This window comes from Paramormyrops kingsleyae, chromosome 15 (assembly GCF_048594095.1).
Source record: "Paramormyrops kingsleyae isolate MSU_618 chromosome 15, PKINGS_0.4, whole genome shotgun sequence".
In the NCBI taxonomy this organism is placed as follows: domain Eukaryota; kingdom Metazoa; phylum Chordata; class Actinopteri; order Osteoglossiformes; family Mormyridae; genus Paramormyrops; species Paramormyrops kingsleyae.
In genome coordinates this window covers 10,058,283-10,078,014 of record NC_132811.1, presented here as the reverse complement: position 1 = coordinate 10,078,014, position 19,732 = coordinate 10,058,283, and the positions used below count along the sequence as shown (strand labels likewise).

The window sequence follows — 19,732 nt, the reverse complement described above, 5'->3', positions numbered from 1 at the left end:
CTGTCTTTCAAACAGCTGTTTTTCAAAAGAAAACTTTCTTTTGCCGTACTTAAAAAAAGACTTGAGAAAAAACATTCTGCTACTCTGAAACCAACAAATTAGGCACTGACATCTAAAATATTTGAAGCAGTCTTGCAAGAAATTATGACCTGGCTAAATTGTTACAAATGTGTTGCTTTGTACATATATTCATCATGTTGATTCATACACAAATTAAAGGTCTGCTCGCTTAAATGACACATAATTTAAAATCCAAATTGATACATACTGATAAATTTCACTGGACACCCATCCAGAGTGAGCAACACAATTATAGGGGTAATAATTCAAAATTTGTCACCTGTTTCCAAAGACTTCTTTGCTAAGCCATCTGTGTTCAGAAGGGACACACAGGCTAATAAAATCACATTGGTTGTATAATATGGGGGTCATTACTACTTTTACAATCTGCTACACCAAGCTGTAATCTGTTTGCAATTTCATAAAAAACATATCTAAGCAAAAATCTATGAAACATAACGAGGGTCATGTGGAACATGAAATGGAATTAAATTAAGTTTCACTTTTCTATGGCAATAGGGGACTTTTCACTTACACAATAGATGATGTACACAGCTTTCTGCTGTGATGCATTTGCCATATTAGAGAAGTCCGTTATCAACCAACAAAGCCGGTCTCCAGTTTCATTCCCTTCAGAGGATCATATGCATTACACAAGCACAACACAATTCCGTCGAATGTGCTATTATTTGCAATTACTGCCTTTCATTAGCAAGTGTACGCCACTTCATGCACTCGCACATTGTCCTTCACAGAGTGAAGTGTTTTAGCAAGAGTAAGAAGCTCAAAGAAAAGATATCTGGGACTCAAACTAATACAATGATGCATCTCAAACTACCACTACTTCTACTCATAAGGTACAATAAATAATGCACATTTAAGACCAAGGTCCAAGATTAAAGACCTCTCTACTTTGAAACGGCAGATGAATGCTGGGAAATGTCCAAAAAAAAGATTTTAAAAAGTTGAAAATGCTACTTTTATGGCAAAAATTAAAACACAACAACATACAAGATTTACTTAGCCAAAGAATGGAAAAGTCTACCGTAGATATCATTGTAAATGCTGGAAATTGTCGAATTTCATTTTGTCATGTTTAAAATGGCCCATGAAAATTCCCGCAACGTCTGGCAACGGGACAGCTGTTTGAAAATCAGGCCCTGAATATAATATCCCCAAGGCCTTGAAATACAATTAAACTGACCACAGTAATCTGCACTAGCAGAGAGATGGCACCAATAAGTATAGACAACCCTTATTTCAAAAGGTCCACACTTCGTTTGGTAAACAGAGACAATGAGATGAAGATCAAGCAAAGTCGATTATAGAGGTTGGCCATCTCTTTCATTTATTTATTTGTTTATTTTGCTGCTGGGGAAAATAAAAAAGATCGAACCCCTGGGATTAACAACCAAATGACAAAAGGGATTAAAGTGACAAAGCCATGAATGAAAACCCGAGGCTAATCCTCACCTTTGATGGCTCCAACGTTATGTGATACACTCCTTGATGCACTGTGTACAGCAGTGGTTTAAAAAGGAAAAAAATAAATACCTCCCCCCCCCAAATAGGAATAAATCCAAAAAATGAAATGTTTATATAAACTACACGTATACTTTGCTCTCATAACTAACTAAATGCCATAAAATACAATTTTCTTAACTTATGATTCACATTACTGCAATACATGCAAAAATGTATAACAATGGGTAGCACAGACATCCAGTGCAAATACGGGTTATTATTTATGATGTAGAAATATATTAATACCAGAATGGCTTTAAAATAACAACCATAATACAGTTTTCCAAGGTTTTCTGACGCACAAACCCAACAGCACAAATCACACCGCAGCAACCTATGAAAGGAAACACTAACAAGCTGTAGTTCATGTGATGGCTTTAATTTGCTCAATACTTTTGATTAGATAATCTGATCTAACCAAGACCATGATCAATACCAATTTCAATGCACTGTACAAATATCCACACAGCAGCATTTACAATTATTCCAATTATTTTGATTTCCATGGATTGCCTATAAAAATATGTTATTGTTTTGTCTGTCTCTTTTATTCAAAGTGACGTACAGCAGAGAAGGGCCACTGTTTGTGCGCTCCCTGCCTTTTGATCACATGACTTTTGCATTGTTAGCATAATGCTCTACTTGTTGGGCTACAGGAGGAAAAACACGAAAAAAAAAAAAACGTCATTTCAGTTCAGTAATTCTCGATCCAAAACACTTCCTACCTCTAATATAAAATAAATTTTCTCATCCATTTTTTTCAGGCAATATATCAGGCTACTATAAAATATTAATTCTAAGTGATTTCTCTTCATGACTAAGCAATGAAAAATGTATTTTTAATATACTACAAATGATTATCTTCCAAAAGATAAGCCATACTTGCCTTTGCCAATATAATTACATCTAGCCGTTCTTAATTAGTCTTTCTGTCTTGAATACAAAAAAGTTAGTTCAGAATTTCAGCACCATAAAAAAGTTAATGTGATCATTATTTAAAGAGAAGCCATGCTTTTTTACACTTTAGTAAACACAGGAAGCAGCAGTCAAGAACAAAAGTCTATTAACTGCAGCCTGTTTCAAGGACAGATCATCAGGCAGCACCTGGGACAGCTAAATTTAATGCGCCATACTTTCACCTGCATATTATCATGACAAGCTGTTGTCAATGTCGTTACCGCCATCATAACTCTTATTAGAGGAGGGAGGCTGAGGTAATTTACACAAGCAGTCCTATAAATATTAGATTAATTACATAAAGAGTATTTGCAGCCAATTAACATGTTGCTTTAAATAATAATAATAATAATAATAATGATAATAATGAAATGTGCACACCTCATTAATTCAAGGCAAGATGATTCAAGGGATGATTGTAAAATCATGTAATTATCAAAACGGTTCAAGGAAAAGTCATCATCAGCTGCAAAATGAGGAAATTTAGCTGAACTAAAAAATAATAATAATTATTATTATTAATTATTGTATTAATAATAATACAATAATATCAAAGATAATAACTGCAGACAGGTACTTGTAGCATAAATGCGGCAGGAAGAGGTTGATGACTGGCTGCGTTCCAACAAGTTTCCATGTCAAATACCGGATTTCTGATTCGTGATATGTATGGCACCCCAGAATGGGCCAACAGAACAGTCCGCAGAGTTTTTAGCACAGAATTAAACCAGATGAAAACACGAGTCTCAGTAAAATCAGCTGGTGATTGCCAGACATCGCAAGGAAACCATCAACGTTTAGCAAGACTGACTCCGATGTATTGAAAACACTCATCAATTCATAAAATTCATTTACATTTTAATGCCGGAAATTAATTACCATAACATTAGCTTTGCGACTATCAACCCGTATGGTATGAAATAAGGCAATTGCGTGACGGAGGCACAGGGAACAGTGCACAGACATCCCAGAAAAGTGTATCCCCACTGTACGATTCCCAGTAGGAGTCATCTTCCCGCCTTCCAGCGTGCTGCATTCCCGGCTGGGCAGGGTACGGCCGCAGCATGAAAGCGCTGGCTTCTGCTGTCCTCAGCAATATTTCTGATCAACCAACTTTAAAAGCAGATAATTTAATTAAGAAGATACCGTTGTTCTCATGCAAATTTAAGCTATTCTGCTCAAGACCGGAAGTTCCTGATTCAGTAGTAAGAATCTGTTTTCATGCCCCAAAGGGAGATACTTCCCTGTTTCTGTAAATAGCCTGCAGTTTGGAAGTCTAGATAGCAGAGAAGCTTCAAAGAAAACCATATGGATTAAGTGATTAGAAGTTTGTGTTTTGTCTTTAAAATGGTCTTGGTCCTGCGATGGGTTAGTGACCTATCCTGGGTTATTTCCTGCCTTGCGCCTGTTGGTTCCGGCATAGGCTCTGGAACCTCAAGAACCTGTATTGAACAAGAAGGTTCATGGACTCGATGGATGAATAGATTGGTCTGGGTCTTCAGTAAAGTAAAAGAGTCACAGAACCACTCCTATGTGAGAGAGCTCCGTCTGCCCATTTGTGAAATCGGAACCCCTTTCAGGTATCGAAGCCTGAACAGATGGTGTTTCCTACTTCTTCAAAGTGGCGACTCTTTTTGTTTACTTGTTGGGGACGTGTTGCTCAGAACACCTGAAGCTCGCACCGGCAGACGCGCTCTCAGCAGCGGCGGCACACACGCTGTGTAATTATTCCGGCAAACGCTTCTCTTCCAGGAGACACTGACGTCTCAGAAGAGGCACCGGTCCATCAGACAGTCCCCTTCGGCTGTTTGTTAGGGGCAGTGAGTGACAGAGGTGTAATTACACCGCGTGAGATGGTCAAAATTGAACTGCAAGCCCTGGTCAAGGGGGGCCATCCCTTTAGATTTGTCGCTAATCAATTTTGGGCACGCGCCAGGGAGACAAAAAAATAGACAGATCTCTGTGGAGTTCTCTGAACGACAGAAGGAACTCGTGGCTATGAAATTTGCGTCGGTGAACGCTAATGCTAAAATGGAGGCAAAATCCTGCCAGACAGAAGAATATAAAATGATAACAGCATACAGCTGATTGCATTTTAGTATTTTTTAAATTAATATTTGTCATGGTATTTATAGCTTCCTCTGCATTTATGCAAATGCATCTCCAGGGGGAAGCTGATTAAATACTTCAGGTCCATTTCAACTTTAATGAATGGTTAAAATCTGTTACAAAGTTTAATTTAAAAAAGGCATGAATCAGATTAAGGTAACTGGGTGAAATTTATAGGCAGATGAATAGAAATACTCAGCATTTCAGGGATCATCACGAATGTGTCCGTAAGCATCCGTGACCCTCATAGGGGAATATAGACGAGGGGCCTCACCATGCTGCATCCAGGACATTCGTTCCCGTTCTCGCAGGTCCGATGTCGCGTCTGGATGCCTCCGCCACAGGGCACGGGGCAGCGTTCCCACAGCGACCAGCTCGACCAGTAGATGTGCGGTGGACAGGGAAGGTGCTCGTTGCAGTACCTGCGAGGGAACGGGACATTGCAGTAATATTCATGACATCGCTTGCAGAGATTACCTATGACTTTATTGGGTGAGGTATCAAAACATGGACTTGTCAACCAAATAAAATGCTTTAGAGACACAGCATAGAATTAGCAGCACACTGGTAAAGCTGGAGAAAAAAAATTACACAGAACACACACTTAAGCAATTGTTACAATTAGGTCACATGACGGTAATAACAACTGCGCCAGCATGACTGGTCCTTTACAAAACTAAAACTTTGCCCTGACTGAAACAATCACGGAAGTGTTCCACCATACACAAGTCTGATAAACAACTCTGTAATAGCTTCCCGAAGCATGTGACATGAGCAACATACCAACTCTATTGTCCTTTTGTTCACTGTTGCATGTGGCCAATAAAAAAAAATCATGAACCTTCTCTCTACAAGCACAGCAGCCCACCTACAGGATAGATTGGATGAAACTGAAATACTGGGTTGATGTCGAAGGCAGACTGACACTTCAAGTCTTCTGGGAGCTTCCAGTAAATTAGCGGGCTTCTTTGAGATAAAGCACAAACACCGAACTAACGCTATAAACAGAATGTAATGAACCTCTGAAAAGTTTATCACGTTCAGCCTGTACTCTTTGACACTGTGAGCCAAATCAGTTCAATGTACCACAAGACAGCAGGAACTAGATTAAAACCCGAGAAAACCAATGAAATGCCACTTTAATGAATAGACCGTCAGACAGGGAGCTTTGTTAGTTTAACAACCCCCCCCTCCCCCCCATTCTGCTTCTGTCAGATGGGGAGGTTTAACAAAACACATAGACCAGTTCAGTCTGTACCTACGCCACATTACTGGTTGCTTATGTGGAGAGTACAGGGAAGATTCAGCCTTAAACACAGAGTTTATGAAAGGCCTCAAATGCAAGAAATAAATTGTACTGTGTAAGTAAGTCCATAAAAATGTATTATAATACTTCTGATTGTAAAAAGCAACATTTTTGAGACTCAAATGGGGAAGAATATGGCAACATCATATTTCCCATATGTGATTACTTAAAACAGCCTACTCGTAAGATTTATATAGGACAGCTCATAAAATCACCCTGTTAGGATTTATTGAACACATTTACGAACAGCTCATGCCCATGAAAGACAAGCGCACCGTGTCCACAAAATTTTGTACTCTTCCCCAGAAGCTATAAATTATACAGCAAGGCAGATTGAATATCACTGAGTAGCTTTACTCATGAGGCTCGATTGTCCCGGTGTCACACTTTGCTTAGCGGACAACAGCTTTCAAATCATTGGTCCACATACTTTGGAAACAGTTTTTTTTTTTTGGAAATGAATCTAAAGTAAGTTGCACATCAGCAGTCCGCGAACACAAATTTTACCCCTTAAAACATGATTAGGGTCTTGTATCTTGCTTGGGAGGCTGGATTTTTTACTGAAGTCATTAGGAACCATTTCAATGGTACAATGGAGGCAGTAACAAGACCTGGAGCAGAGAGCTTTTGATCATGACGGGTTGTCCGTCGCAGATCAGACTACAGACAAACCTCATGCACCTGAACCACATGTTCTGGGATTGTGAGAGAAAACACAGGCAATGCACATGGGGAACATACAATCAGCACACCTACAGAACCGCCATCCTCGGAGTCGAACCCCAACCCCGGAGTTTTAAGGCCACAGTCCGGCCTACCATCTCACCTTTGAATGCATCATAAATCCTTTTTGAGAAAGTCAATTTCAATCTGTTTTGTACAGTACAGAAAAAAACTATTTAAAAATATAGTTCGGTATACTGATAGTTCAAACAGACACATTTCCCAATAAAGCATAAAAACGGCTTTCACTGTAATTATATTTGCTGCTGTAAATCAGTTTAAATTAAAATGCGGGGCAATAAGTCAGACAAAGAGACAGAAAATCAGTGTCTCCTGAGAGATTCTGGAGGCGACGGGAGTTACGAGACGAATGTGCATAAGGCCAGCCGGATCAGAGCCGGACTGGGCCGGCAATGTAATTTCAGCCACTATGAAAACATTTGTTTTCCTCTTAAGCGCTCTCGGGGCTGAAGGATATTGGAAACACTTCCACTTTTGCTCGGGTACCGAAACACCCCCTCCCCAGACCTCCCTCCCTCTGACTGTGGGGGTGATATGAGACATGGCTCTGTGCTGGACTCTGGCAGACCCTCGCTGGGGCTTGTGGTGGTCTTACGCAGCCTGTTCCACTGCCAAAATCAACCTGCTCTTTGTCAGGCTGCCAACGAGCAGCACGCGACGACCTCCTTAGCCCCCGTCAGCCATCTGGTACCCGAGAGGCACGAGGAGAGCACATATTTAACAGGACGGGAACAGCAATGATGGAATAAATCTGTCCAGGCACTATAGGATAAAACACAAGAGAGCAGGTCACCCCCGCAGCTATTCCTAGCAGAACAATGACCTGGAACGACGCTGCCGTGCACAATTAATTGAGAGAAAGGAGCCAAACGAAAAACAAACTGCATCTCAGACAACTGCAGCTCATTAAGCCTTGTTTAGTCCACATATAATGATCTCAAACACCCCACTGAACTTCAGGTAGGCTGTCGGAGTCAGCAGGCAAACATCCAAGCAGATGACAAAAGTTCTGGCTGCCTTCATAGTTCTTCTGTTCAAGCTCATCACACCCAAACACCGTAAACAACACCTCGGCTGGGCTTGACAGGCCCCGAGAGCAGAGGCTGTACCGCGCAACTTCCCCTCTTTATTAGGGTCTTCCGAAGCCACGATACATCCAGCGCCACTCTCACGTCTCAGCTCGGCATGTGTTTCCATGGAAACCCTCTGTAGCAGGAAGAGATCTGGGCATGTCGATGTCTCCTACCTGCAAGGTTTCCCAGGGAACACAGGAACCCCTGCAAGGGTTTAGTGGCTGGCAGAAAATAAGCAGTAATAAGAGGCGACAAGTCAAAGCGCGAGGTCAACGCTGAAATGGAAGTCCTGCCAGCAAACCTACCTCTAAGGCTGCATTTCCAACGATCGCGACGGCCTGTCATCACTGTGACTCCCTGTAAAATACATACCTAGGCAGCCAACTAGCAGGAAACCTATTATGACATAACAAAAAGAGCGCATAACTCTAACAACTTTATGAAAGCACGGATCTGGTTTTTTATTATACGTTTACTCGACAACCAGAAAGAGCAAACACTACTTGATCTATTTCTCCAAAACGCCTACAGTATAGAAGAGAGTAAACAGCTAGACTAATAATACCCAGACACAAAGCAGGTCTTAAGTATGGAAAACAGCAGCTGCTTGCTCTACTGCTTTTTTTTTTTTACTTGGAATTATAAGGTCCTTCACGGTCACTTGAATCTTCCAGTAAGGAAAAAATGAGTGTGCATTATGTTCTTTAGATGATGTCAACATAATGTTTCCATTGCACCGTTATGACACTTTACAAAGGATCCCGAACACCACAATTCAAGTATTAAATACCATTTTTTATTCTTAATGTTAATTTATTAGTTATGCCATTTGTGTGTTGACTACAAACTCTTCCGTTATTTATCTTATGCTTATTTCTGCACTGAAAGGCACTTCGCCAAGCAACATCAGTGAGATTAAGATGTGAGATTTAAAAAGAAGGAAATTCATACGGGCTCATTACTTTTTACTCTGACTGCCATCTCATCGGGTTTGAAATGAAGAGCAGCGTCCCGGAAGACACGATGGAGGCGATACCAAGAGTATTTCACTAAGACACTGGCATCTCTAATGTGTCCCGTATACACAAGCGACGTGGGGTATACGCAAGCGACGTGGGGTATACGCAAGTGACGTGGGGTATACGCAAGCGATGTGGGGTATACGCAAGCGATGTGGGGTATACGCAAGTGACGTGGGGTATACGCAAGCGATGTGGGGTATACGCAAGCGATGTGTGGTATGCAAATTGTTCTTATAATGGGAGACAAACACATTCACATGTTCGGTTTCGGTCTTTTTGTAACCAATGTTAAAATGCATTGACAGGGTCGTCTGAAGAGAGCAGAACAGGTCCTCCTGTCTGCCTTTGATAGCAGATCCGGGGATCCTTGACTGCGTAGCGCAGCCGTGACGTTTTCCATGCAGGCTGGCCATCAGCCACGAAGGAAATGGCAAATGTAATTAGCGGTCCATGCGGCTTTGTCGCTCGTTAGAGCACCCGGGATGTGAATGTTCATATCCCTCCGGGCGTCTTTATAAACAACTTCTGCGATCTGCGGAGTTCCAATGAAATGGCTTTTTTCTCTTTGAGCGCATTTACACTAAATTTACAGAAGGCTGGTGATTCTCTAAGTGTTCTGCTATTCATATTCTAGCAGAGCAATATAGGGGTCCTTTAAACACCCCCACAAATGGGAATAATTAACCAACTGGGTCATTTATACATCTTCATACATATGAAGTATCGTGCTTTAAAATTCTGCCTGTGTGGTGTATTCATGTACGTAAAATGCTTGATTGATATCCACGTCGTTTTGCATCATGCCAAAGCGGAATTCCATTCAGCATCCACTGAGAACTGACTAGCCTTAAATGAATCACATACTGTTAACAGGCACAAGTATCGCTGCCAATTTCATTTTAACATCCTGAGAAACATGTATATGAAGTTTCATCAAGTTCATGCAGACTCAAAACCCAGTCTCCTCAATTTCTTCCATCCATCCATCCATTGTCCAACCCGCTTATCCTACTGGGTCGCGGGGGGTCCGGAGCCTATCCCGGAAGCAACGGGCACGAGGCAGGGAACAACCCTGGATGGGGGGCCAGCCCATCGCAGCCTCAATTTCTTAATTTCTTTAATTCAATTTGTATGAATATCTATCTATCTGTTTTGTTTTTGATGTCTTTTTTGATTTCAAAATGTGTTAATAAAACAGATAAATAAAACGCCATGCATTCACATACATGCAGCATTCCTGAGCCACCGTGATATCGCTGCCACTTTGTTTAATGGGCTGTCAGACACATGAGATAAGTCGATAAAAAGGTCGGCGGATTCCCAGCATGCTCCCTGCTGTGGTGGCGAGCTGGGAACCCACCTCTCCTCGCGGTTCTGGCCGACGCACACTCTGCCGCCGTGCCGGGGGGCGGGGTTGCTACAGGAGCGCTGCCGCACCTGGAAGCCAACGCCACAGCTGGTGCTGCACGGCGCCCACGCCGTCCACGGTGTCCAGGCGCCGTTCCTGGAGGGGCGGCAGTGCCAGCGAGGCTCAGCGGGAATGTTCCGTGCCATCTGTGCATGCCGCGGCAACGGGCCGAGTGGCACGGTAACGGAATTAAGATGTGCGTTCCTCCGTTACACCCCCCCCCCCCCCCCCCCGGAATACCTGGAGCAGTTGGCGACCTCCACAGCGGGACCCTGACACGGCTGGCCGCCACACTGGGGGCTGGGGCTGTCGCACGCTCGGGTCCGGCACGTGCAGGAGCCCAAAGCGCTCCCGTCCCTGTGACCGCATGGTTTCCACTGCGACCACGGTCCAAACTGTCCATCCACCGTCACATTCCTTGCCTGCAAGAACAAAAGAAAAACAAGCAAGCAGAGTTTACCCACAAAGATCGACACATTGCTGGCTGGTAGCGAAGCCACATTAAAAGATAAAGGGGGACGCTAAGTCTTACATTGCATGAATGCAGCAGGAACCCCCCAGTGGCAAAATAGATAGACATTGTATTGCTGAGGGAGGGAGGGTCAACATCAGCCAGGATATATCAGCTAAGATCTGGTGCTGGGTTCCGGCGCTGCATCCAAGCAAAAATAATCCCACGGCACAACATTAAGTGATGGATAATATGAGCGGCTAGAGCTGAAATCAGAACGGCTCAAATCAACTGTCATTTGCTTCCTGGCAAACATGGTGAGGCTACAGTCTGAGGCAGAGTAAGAAAATGTTATTAGACTGGATCTCTCTGGGGAAAATTGCAATAAATAATGCCAGAGAGATTCAACAAATAAATAAGGCTCATTTGATAAGACCGTCAATCAAGGCACACAGTAATCCACATTGTTTTCAGCATTTCATCAGCACGGTAAATAGTAAAGATCATTCTGAAGAAAGGCCTCCCTGTTATTCAGACCCACGTTTCTCACGAATAACAGTCCTACCTAATATCAGGCATGGGAGGCCTCTACGGCTGGGCCACCAGTCGGGCAACAGTCCACTCGCATTTCAGGAGGACAGGATCCATCAACGTAACCTGTCAGCACAGCTCATGCAGCAGCTTTGAAAATGTGATCTCCATGACCCGACATGCAAAAATTTCAGTGACTGGTCACTGAAATCCAACATGTATCTAAATTAGAGCACCTTAATAAAAACATGCCCGAAAGCTGTTAGCTGGAGCAGTGATTCTCCATCCGGTCCACAGGGACCTACAGCCAGTCCACGTTTTTCCCATCCAGCTCCCAGCAAACATGTGGAGCTGGGAGGGAGCAAAAACATGGCCCGACTGTGGGTCCCTGAGGACCGGAATTGGGAAACACTGATCTGCAGGATGTCAGCTTCGCTTGCAAACCATGTATTTAGATCCAGTCTTTAAATTCCTTATAAGCTGTACGGCAGTTTCTGTACAAATTGTACTGATTTCATCCCAAGAAGAAAATCTTTCGTATTTAGCAACTTGGTGGACATTAAGCGGCACTTTCATTATCTGAATTCCATGGTAATTACATTAATGGTGATGATGAATCACAGAGATAAAAAACACTGTAATATATTGATATAAAATCACACAACACCGCACATTTTTCAACCACTTCCGATTCTGGATAAATGGCACATCTGTAGAGATCTGTGAAATATAATTTGTCTGCATAAAAAATGTAGGTAGTATCGACCGCTCTGAGGTGGAACTAAGGTATTGCTGTGATGGGTATAGGCTGTGTGATGGGCATAGGCTGTGTGATGGGTGTAGGCTGTGATGGGTGTAGGCTGTGTGATGGGCATAGGCTGTGTGAGGGGCGTAGGCTCTGTGATGGGTGTAGGCTGTGATGGGCATAGGCTGTGTGATGGGTATAGGCTGTGTGAGGGGTGTAGGCTGTGTGAGGGGTGTAGGCTGTGTGAGGGGTGTAGGCTGTGTGAGGGGCGTAGGCTCTGTGATGGGTGTAGGCTGTGATGGGCATAGGCTGTGTGAGGGGTGTAGGCTGTGTGATGGGTGTAGGCTGTGGTGGGCGTAGGCTGTGTGAGGGGTGTAGGCTGTGATGGGTATAGGCTGTGTGAGGGGTGCAGGCTGTGTGAGGGGTGTAGGCTGTGTGAGGGGCATAGGCTGTGTGATGGGTATAGGCTGTGTGAGGGGTGTAGGCTGTGATGGGTGTAGGCTGTGATGGCTGTAGGCTGTGATGGCTGTAGGCTGTGTGAGGGGTATAGGCTGTGTGAGGGGTGTAGGCTGTGATGGGTGTAGGCTGTGATGGCTGTAGGCTGTGTGAGTGGTGTAGGCTCTGTGATGGGTATAGGCTGTGTGAGGGGTGTAGGCTGTGTGAGTGGTGTAGGCTCTGTGATGGGTGTAGGCTGTGATGGGTGTAGGCTGTGTGATGGGTATAGGCTGTGTGAGGGGTGTAGGCTGTGTGAGTGGTGTAGGCTCTGTGATGGGTGTAGGCTGTGATGGGTGTAGGCTGTGTGATGGGTATAGGCTGTGTGATGGGTATAGGCTGTGTGATGGGTATAGGCTGTGTGAGGGGTGTAGGCTGTGTGATGGGTGTAGGCTGGTCAGAGGGTCGGGGCTGTGATGTGATAACACCCAGCTGCAGTGCAAACATTTGGCCCCCTGCCATGACCTTAGCAGGGCAATTCTAGAATTTGACCCATAGGGGGGGCTCAGCCCCCTGAAGAAAAATGCGATGTCACCCCCCCCCCCCAAATTATTAAATTTGCCAAGAGAAGGGGGGATGCCCATGATAAAGTTTGCCAAGCCGGGGGTAAGAAATGTATATGAAAATGCAGGACAAATCGCTGAATAGTTTCAGAAAAACTAGAAGTCTAAACAGGCCCCAGTCTCATGAAAACACAACAAACAAAAAAAAGAAAACAAACAAACAAAAAAAGACTAAAAGCTACACTGTTCAGTTCTAGTTGGATCTGCCCCATCACGCCCGTTAGGGGTCATTGAGGGGGGGCACAGCTTCCTGATTCACAGCTCTGAATCTCAGACCCCCAGTGCCAGAGGGGTGTGCCAAGATCAAACCCTTCTGCTCTTCAAACCTCGATTGCAAAAAGGACCTCAGCCATCCATGACACCTTACCATGACAGGGTCTGCCCTAGCCGCCTCTCTGCGATCACCCAGCCTACTGCAGAATCACCCCGGGCTCTCCTGGCCACCGCCATTGGTCAGGCATGCCAAGTTCTGCCTTCCCATTCACTGCCACACCCACCCACTGCCATCCCTGCCTTCTGAGACTGTACAATAAAGAAGCTCTATTGCTTAGCTGCTATTAAACTAAGGAGGGTAATTACCCTACCCTGCCTTAGCTCCATCATGTACTGTTAGCACGTTTAACTTATCTTGCTCAATATCTCGCATGTCAAAATAACTGATTACTCCATTTGTAGCATGAGCAAGTCTGTTATAATGAAAAAGGGAGATTTTACAGTCGGTGTGAGATTGGTGCTACACCTGCTACACCTTCTGATGCTCTGTCTGTTTTCTAAGGCTTTGTGTCACGGTTAGTTTTAACATTTATTTCCACCATCTTATGATTATATGACACACTAGAGACTTGTCATATAATCTTCATATATATAATATGGATTTCATAAAATTCAGAATGATTCTAGACTAGAGTTACTTCCATCCAAGTTTCATATTAAATGTAATTTTCTTTGTAGTTAGTTCTTTATCTTCATTATCTATATTAGCTTACATTATCTGATGACTGGAGTGGTTCCATGTTATTTTCTTTACTGAACAGTAATATTCCAGCTAATACTGCCTGCATAATCCATGCCCTTTGTGAACCTTCCTTCCTTCACACACTACACCGTATTACCCACCCCCTTGCTTCCTGTGAGGTGTTAATCCTAACTGTTCAGTGACCCAGTAAACTTTCTCTGTGTTGCAGTCGTATTTTCTCCTGGACAGACTTTTGTAACTCAAGGTAATTTTATAACTACAGTACATGACACCGCACTGTTCCTGACAGAAATGTTCTTTAGGGAAGGACATAATTCTATAGTAGAATCAACTGGAATTCACAAAATCTATGTGTTATACTTGACAGGACCCTCACGGTGTCTCATGTCATATAACAGTCAGGCATATACAACACCAGGCACACTGACCTATAGCTCATCTGGCTATTAGTGTGTGATTCAGTCACCTCTCGCCAAGACCACTCCAACTCCCCCTGGCTGGGATTCTGACCTGTCCTGTCAAAGATCTCACCTATAACACCAGTGGAAAATAATTTTTTGACCTCAAAAAATACTTCTTGCTCTCCACTCTTGGTCTTTCTCCACCAGCTAACAGTTGGAGCTCAAGCCAGGTTCAAGGTCTTGGTGCTGCATTACACCGCTGATAGGAGAACAGCACTGAGATCTGGCCAAAAAGATCTCATCAGACCCTACACGTCTTCAAGGTCACTGTAGTTCTCTGAATCAGGTCCTTTGACAGTTCTCAGTCTGAAAGGCCAGAAAGCAGAGTCCCATCTTTTATGACCTTAAGAATGAAACAAGGTTCCCATGAGTCTCAGTTCTACAAAATCCGTCAAAAAGACTGAGAGATGACCTCTTTCCACTGTACTTCATTCTGAATCCCACAGTGAATTCATGCAGCTGCTTGTTGACAATCTGTTTGGTCAGACTGACCTTGTTTGCAAACAGAATTCACAACTACTCCCAGTAAACATTTTTGCAAATATAATGAATCTACATTATTTTTAAAAATAATACTCAGTGTTTTGTCTGTACGCATATTTTGATTCTGTTAATGGCTGTATTATTGCTTTGGAGAAATAAAAAAAACTATGCCAAATTATAAACATTTTCATGATCTATTCCACTCATTCAGAAGACACAGTGAAAAGAAAACAGTGCACTTTCTCAAACATCACTGGAGTGACATTTACACAGGACACATTTTTAGTTCTTTTCAAAGGACAAAGTGGTTCTGAGTATGTTTGGAAACCACAACCTTCCCCTTTTTGGGAGGTTACTCACTGTGTGGATATAATAGCTCTGCAAGACACTGCAGCTCTGTGAGCTCCCAGCCCCCCCAGCCCTTTGATTAGAAGATTTAATGAAGCTACAGAAGACCAGGACAGCTGAAGTTAAAGGAGCCCCATCTTACATACAGGATAAGCCATTCTGGAAATGAAATGCACACTTACTGAAATTTAAGATTCCCTGCGCTATTCAAACCAGTATGTATAAATCTGAATCAAACGGCGTTATGGGACGAGCATTAGCATAATACACACGTTCCTCATTGAGCTTCTGCTGGTGAATGGCATCGGGGATCTCAGTAAGCCTTAACTGTCCACAGTGCAGCATTTAAACTGAGCCGTGTGATATTTTATTGACACACTTAGAATGTAATTGGTAGGAGAGCCAAATTATACAGAAATAACAGTTTTACTCTGTAACAAAAATAAAAAACAAACTCAAGAAAGCCAGACCATAGCACTCTCTCTCTCCCTCCCTCTCTCTCCGTCTCTCTCTTTCTCTGTCTCTCATGCACACACATGCACTAACACATAGGAAAAAACGTACTTTACATTATTATCAACTGCTTACGTGAGGGATTTGACCCCGACCCCGACCCCCCCCCCTATCTACGCTCTCCCCGCATCTCACAAAACCTGGGATAAAATGGATCTCCATCACATTTCTATGTGATCAATAACTGGGGATGACGTAACGATGAGTCATTCCAGTCATCTCGTAAAACTATAAAAATATAACAGCCATATGCTAAGCTTCAAAGGAAGAAACAATGTGCGTTCTGGGGAACGGGGTGACCGGGGAGGTCAAGCAAGCAGTGTGTTATTAATTTACCAAACATTACTTCACAAGACTGCTATTTATTCAAGAAAAATTAAAAATAATTACATTTCAATGCAACACTCCCTTAAAAGGGACTGCAGAAAGATGGTTCTCTTTTTCGAACCCAGCTGCAGACCCGGAATATATCACCCCCAAGGCTGCGAATTGGTGCTCCTTTCCAAGGACCCTTTGTTCCTGACAGTTATCAACACTGCAGTACCCCTGGCTAAACCGCAGGTCACCGAGATCTCACAAGACTGACATTACACCTTAACTTTCAAACAGTTCCCTTCAAATTCATACGGGATTCCATCTCAAGAGTTATTTTCCATCTTGTAGTTCATTATGAATAAAACAGCTGAAACAACGGCACACGGTTCAGCTAGGACTCTTCTCTAGTAAGACACAAGACCGAATTTATGGATTAACGTCCCCCACTTGTTAAACAATCTGCAAAAAATTTCTTCTGTAATGCCCTAATACTTTCGGAAGAATCAGGGTTGAAAATAACTTTATGCAGGGCACTAAATGACACCAGATATTCAAATGACAGTATTCGGGAAAACCACGTCTAGATTAATAATCAGTTACACCTGATACTCAATCATCAGTGCTGAAGAAATGCACCCACTGAAGGTTTTCAGCTCGTGAGCGGTCCCCTCAGCTCACAGGGACACGCTAAAATAGCATGCTTCACACTCCGAGATATTATGAGCACAGATTTGTCAGGGTATATTTTTTGCACTTTGACACATGACAGAACGATATATCAACTTTTATAGGTGAGAAACATCAAGTTCTTTTTTTTTTCCCAGGGTGATTTCAATTTTATTGATTATTACGACATTTTATTTCCATTTGTCCTGCAACCAGGACAATCTATTACGATGCTGTGAAGGTCTTGTGAGCGATGCGGGCTGGGAACCCACCGGACACTCCGTGATGTTCTGCTCCCACTGGCTCATGCTGACGCTCTCCTCCAGAGTGGTACACCTCTTCAGAACCAGGTCCCAGCCACAGTACGGGTCCCGGGCCCCGACGCATGCCCTGCAGGGTGGCGGGGGGGGAAGGGGGAAGTTCGCTAAGGACAACAGCTATGCTTCATTTACTGTCTCAGTCAACGAGTCTGGCTTAATGGGCGCTCCGCTGCCAGCAGCGGCTCGCGTTATACATTAAATTTATGCGCCGTTGCCTCCTTTCTGTAAGGCTTAACGAGCCGGAGCACTCCCCCCCCACCCCCAAACTGACAAAGTCACATCGTCGTGACAGAAAATAAGCAAGGTGAGCCAATGTCACAAAACATATTTATGTCAAAAACGCGAAGTGGAGGAACGACACAATCCCCTTAGTCCCATGATCCTTTGAGTTCCCTGGAAGCATATTTATTGGCCTCCATTTCCAATTGGTCTTTCTGACATGTCATTATTAGATATATTTATAAACTACAGGGTTTGGCAGGAAAATAATACAATTTTCTACTGCCGACCCAAAGTACCATGAAAATGACAGAATTATATAACATCCTCTGTAACGCACATATTGGCACATTAGATAGGCTAAAATGCTCAAACATTTTCTCTGGCACCGATAATGCATTTTGGGGGCCCTTCTCTTTTCTCATTGGACAACACAAATACTAGCATTGGCCAGTAAAGACCACACCCAGTTGGTTTCTACTAGAACAACCAGAATCATTCATATCCAGTTCTCCGTTATGCATGGGGAAACACAAAGGAGAAGTGAAGTGGGTTGTTTATGATGTGGATTCGGGAGGGAGGGTTAAATAAACTTTATTATTTAAGCAGTGAGACAAGAGAATGGAGGCAGTGTCTGTGAAGAAAATGATACTGTCCTTTAGCTAGCTGCCACTGGCCCTATATCTTCGAGATAACAGAACATAAAATTAAAGGGGCTTTTTAATTGCGAGAGAAATTAAGTTTCACGGTTTCGTCTGCATTCCCACTGGCCAAGTTCAATCTCCCTGCGAGCCAGATCAAACGAACGGAAACCACGTCTGTTCGCACTAGCGGCAAAAACAAAGTGCGGGGAAAAATGCATCTTTTACGAGAAAGGGCCAACAAAACGTTTTTTACGAGTGTATCTATTTCCGAACGGCGCCAAGCGCGCTATCACGATCAGTGGCGGCAAAGTGAATAAAGCTTCATGGGAACCTCCAACCAAACGACTGTTACTGCGTCTCATAAACTAGGTCCCCGCAAGGACAGGGTGAGCAGATGGGGGGAAGGCACTTACTCCTGGGTTCTGTGGAAGTTGCATCGCATGAGCGGTATCTTGATAACCTGGTCCCTGACGCCAACAAAAAGGATGCTGTGACTGTGCAGGATCAGCAGGCTTCTGATTGGCTGCTGCTTTCCGCGGGGGAAAAGCTCTATCTCATCCAGCAGACAGCTGCCCATCTTCTGCTTCAGTGGGGAAAGCACTTTTCTGATGGTCCCGTAATCTGTTCGAGGGGGACAACATTTCTCAGTAGGGGGAGGAGGACAAGGAATTTTGATCCGGGAGTGTGATAAAACAGGATCCCATTAATGCCGGGACAGTTGTCTTTCCCAGATGATAATCTCCAGACAGATCGAGCTCCAATTGCCCCCGTTACAGACTGAAACATCGATCTGCTCCAGTTCTCTCACAGTAAACCGGCCCGCTGTTTCACCTCTTTCTAATACGGGGCCAGCCTTCAAGTCAAAGGCCGAGGTGGTTATTTCTGACAAACGCAGAGGTTCTTAAATCATTTTAAAAGAAATGACTTTCGGTTAATTTAGAGATGTTCAAAGCCACCGCAAATGTCATCTGATTCCATCTTCAGCTTTATGCACTGCAATTTCGTTTGAAGATGTGGGGTGCGCTAACTCACAGATATAGCTGCAATTTCTCCAAAAATCCCGAGAGACCTACAGCAATTCAGCGTGTCAAAGTTCTTCTATATGAGAAAACTGCCAAACAACCGTCATTTTAGAAAATAAGTTCAGTTAGAAATAATCTGGAGGAATTTGTCAGCCAGCGCATGTGCTTGCCATCCAGACGACATTGTATGGGGTCTGTAAACAAAGCACCAGCGGTCTGTCCGCTTGGCAGAGAGGTGATGGATTGGCTTCAGGACCTGTGCTGGATCATTATGCCCAGAATGGTTCAGGTCTAGTGGATTCATGCTAGGGGAAGCCGAACAATTAAGTGAACAAATAAGTGCTCTGGGCTCCAGCAGATAATTCAGGGATGCCATAAAATTATTGAGTTGAATTATTGAGTGAAATACCAGAAAATGCTATGAAAAGAAGGATTTATTAACCTGATTACTACATGTTTCTACTCTGACTTTATGTGCCATTCTAGTAGACTTTAACATCATAATTTCAGGATCTGTCCAGCACCAAAAAATTCATTGCAAATGCTAGTAATTTCACTGGACATTAATTCTACAGCGGCGGGGGGGGTGGGATCATGATGAATACTCCATAATCTTAGCAAGAGTGACAACATAAATTCAAGCAACGCCTGCAGTAACCTGGAATAACAACTGCGAACAGAAATCTGCGGTTGGAGCTTTGCTTGTAGCCCTCGCTGATCAAAAAAATGGGCTCTTCCGAAGGCGTTAAGCCCCAGAAATTGTCCGGCATATCAGTTTCA

The 19,732-nt window shown here is 43.5% G+C and overlaps 1 protein-coding gene across 1 annotated transcript in view; it reads right to left on the bottom strand.

Annotated features, from left to right (window-relative positions):
- Positions 1 to 19,732, bottom strand: part of LOC111849517 (sema domain, seven thrombospondin repeats (type 1 and type 1-like), transmembrane domain (TM) and short cytoplasmic domain, (semaphorin) 5A) — a 96,349-nt gene that overhangs the window by 18,964 nt on the left and 57,653 nt on the right. Inside the window, exons 11-15 of the mRNA XM_023822435.2 lie at positions 18,344 to 18,551; positions 17,020 to 17,137; positions 10,444 to 10,625; positions 10,156 to 10,299; positions 4,925 to 5,072 (exon numbers count right to left, since the gene is read on the bottom strand). Of these exons, the coding sequence (XP_023678203.2) occupies positions 4,925 to 5,072; positions 10,156 to 10,299; positions 10,444 to 10,625; positions 17,020 to 17,137; positions 18,344 to 18,551 (800 nt within the window). The remainder of the gene's footprint in view (positions 1 to 4,924; positions 5,073 to 10,155; positions 10,300 to 10,443; positions 10,626 to 17,019; positions 17,138 to 18,343; positions 18,552 to 19,732) is intronic.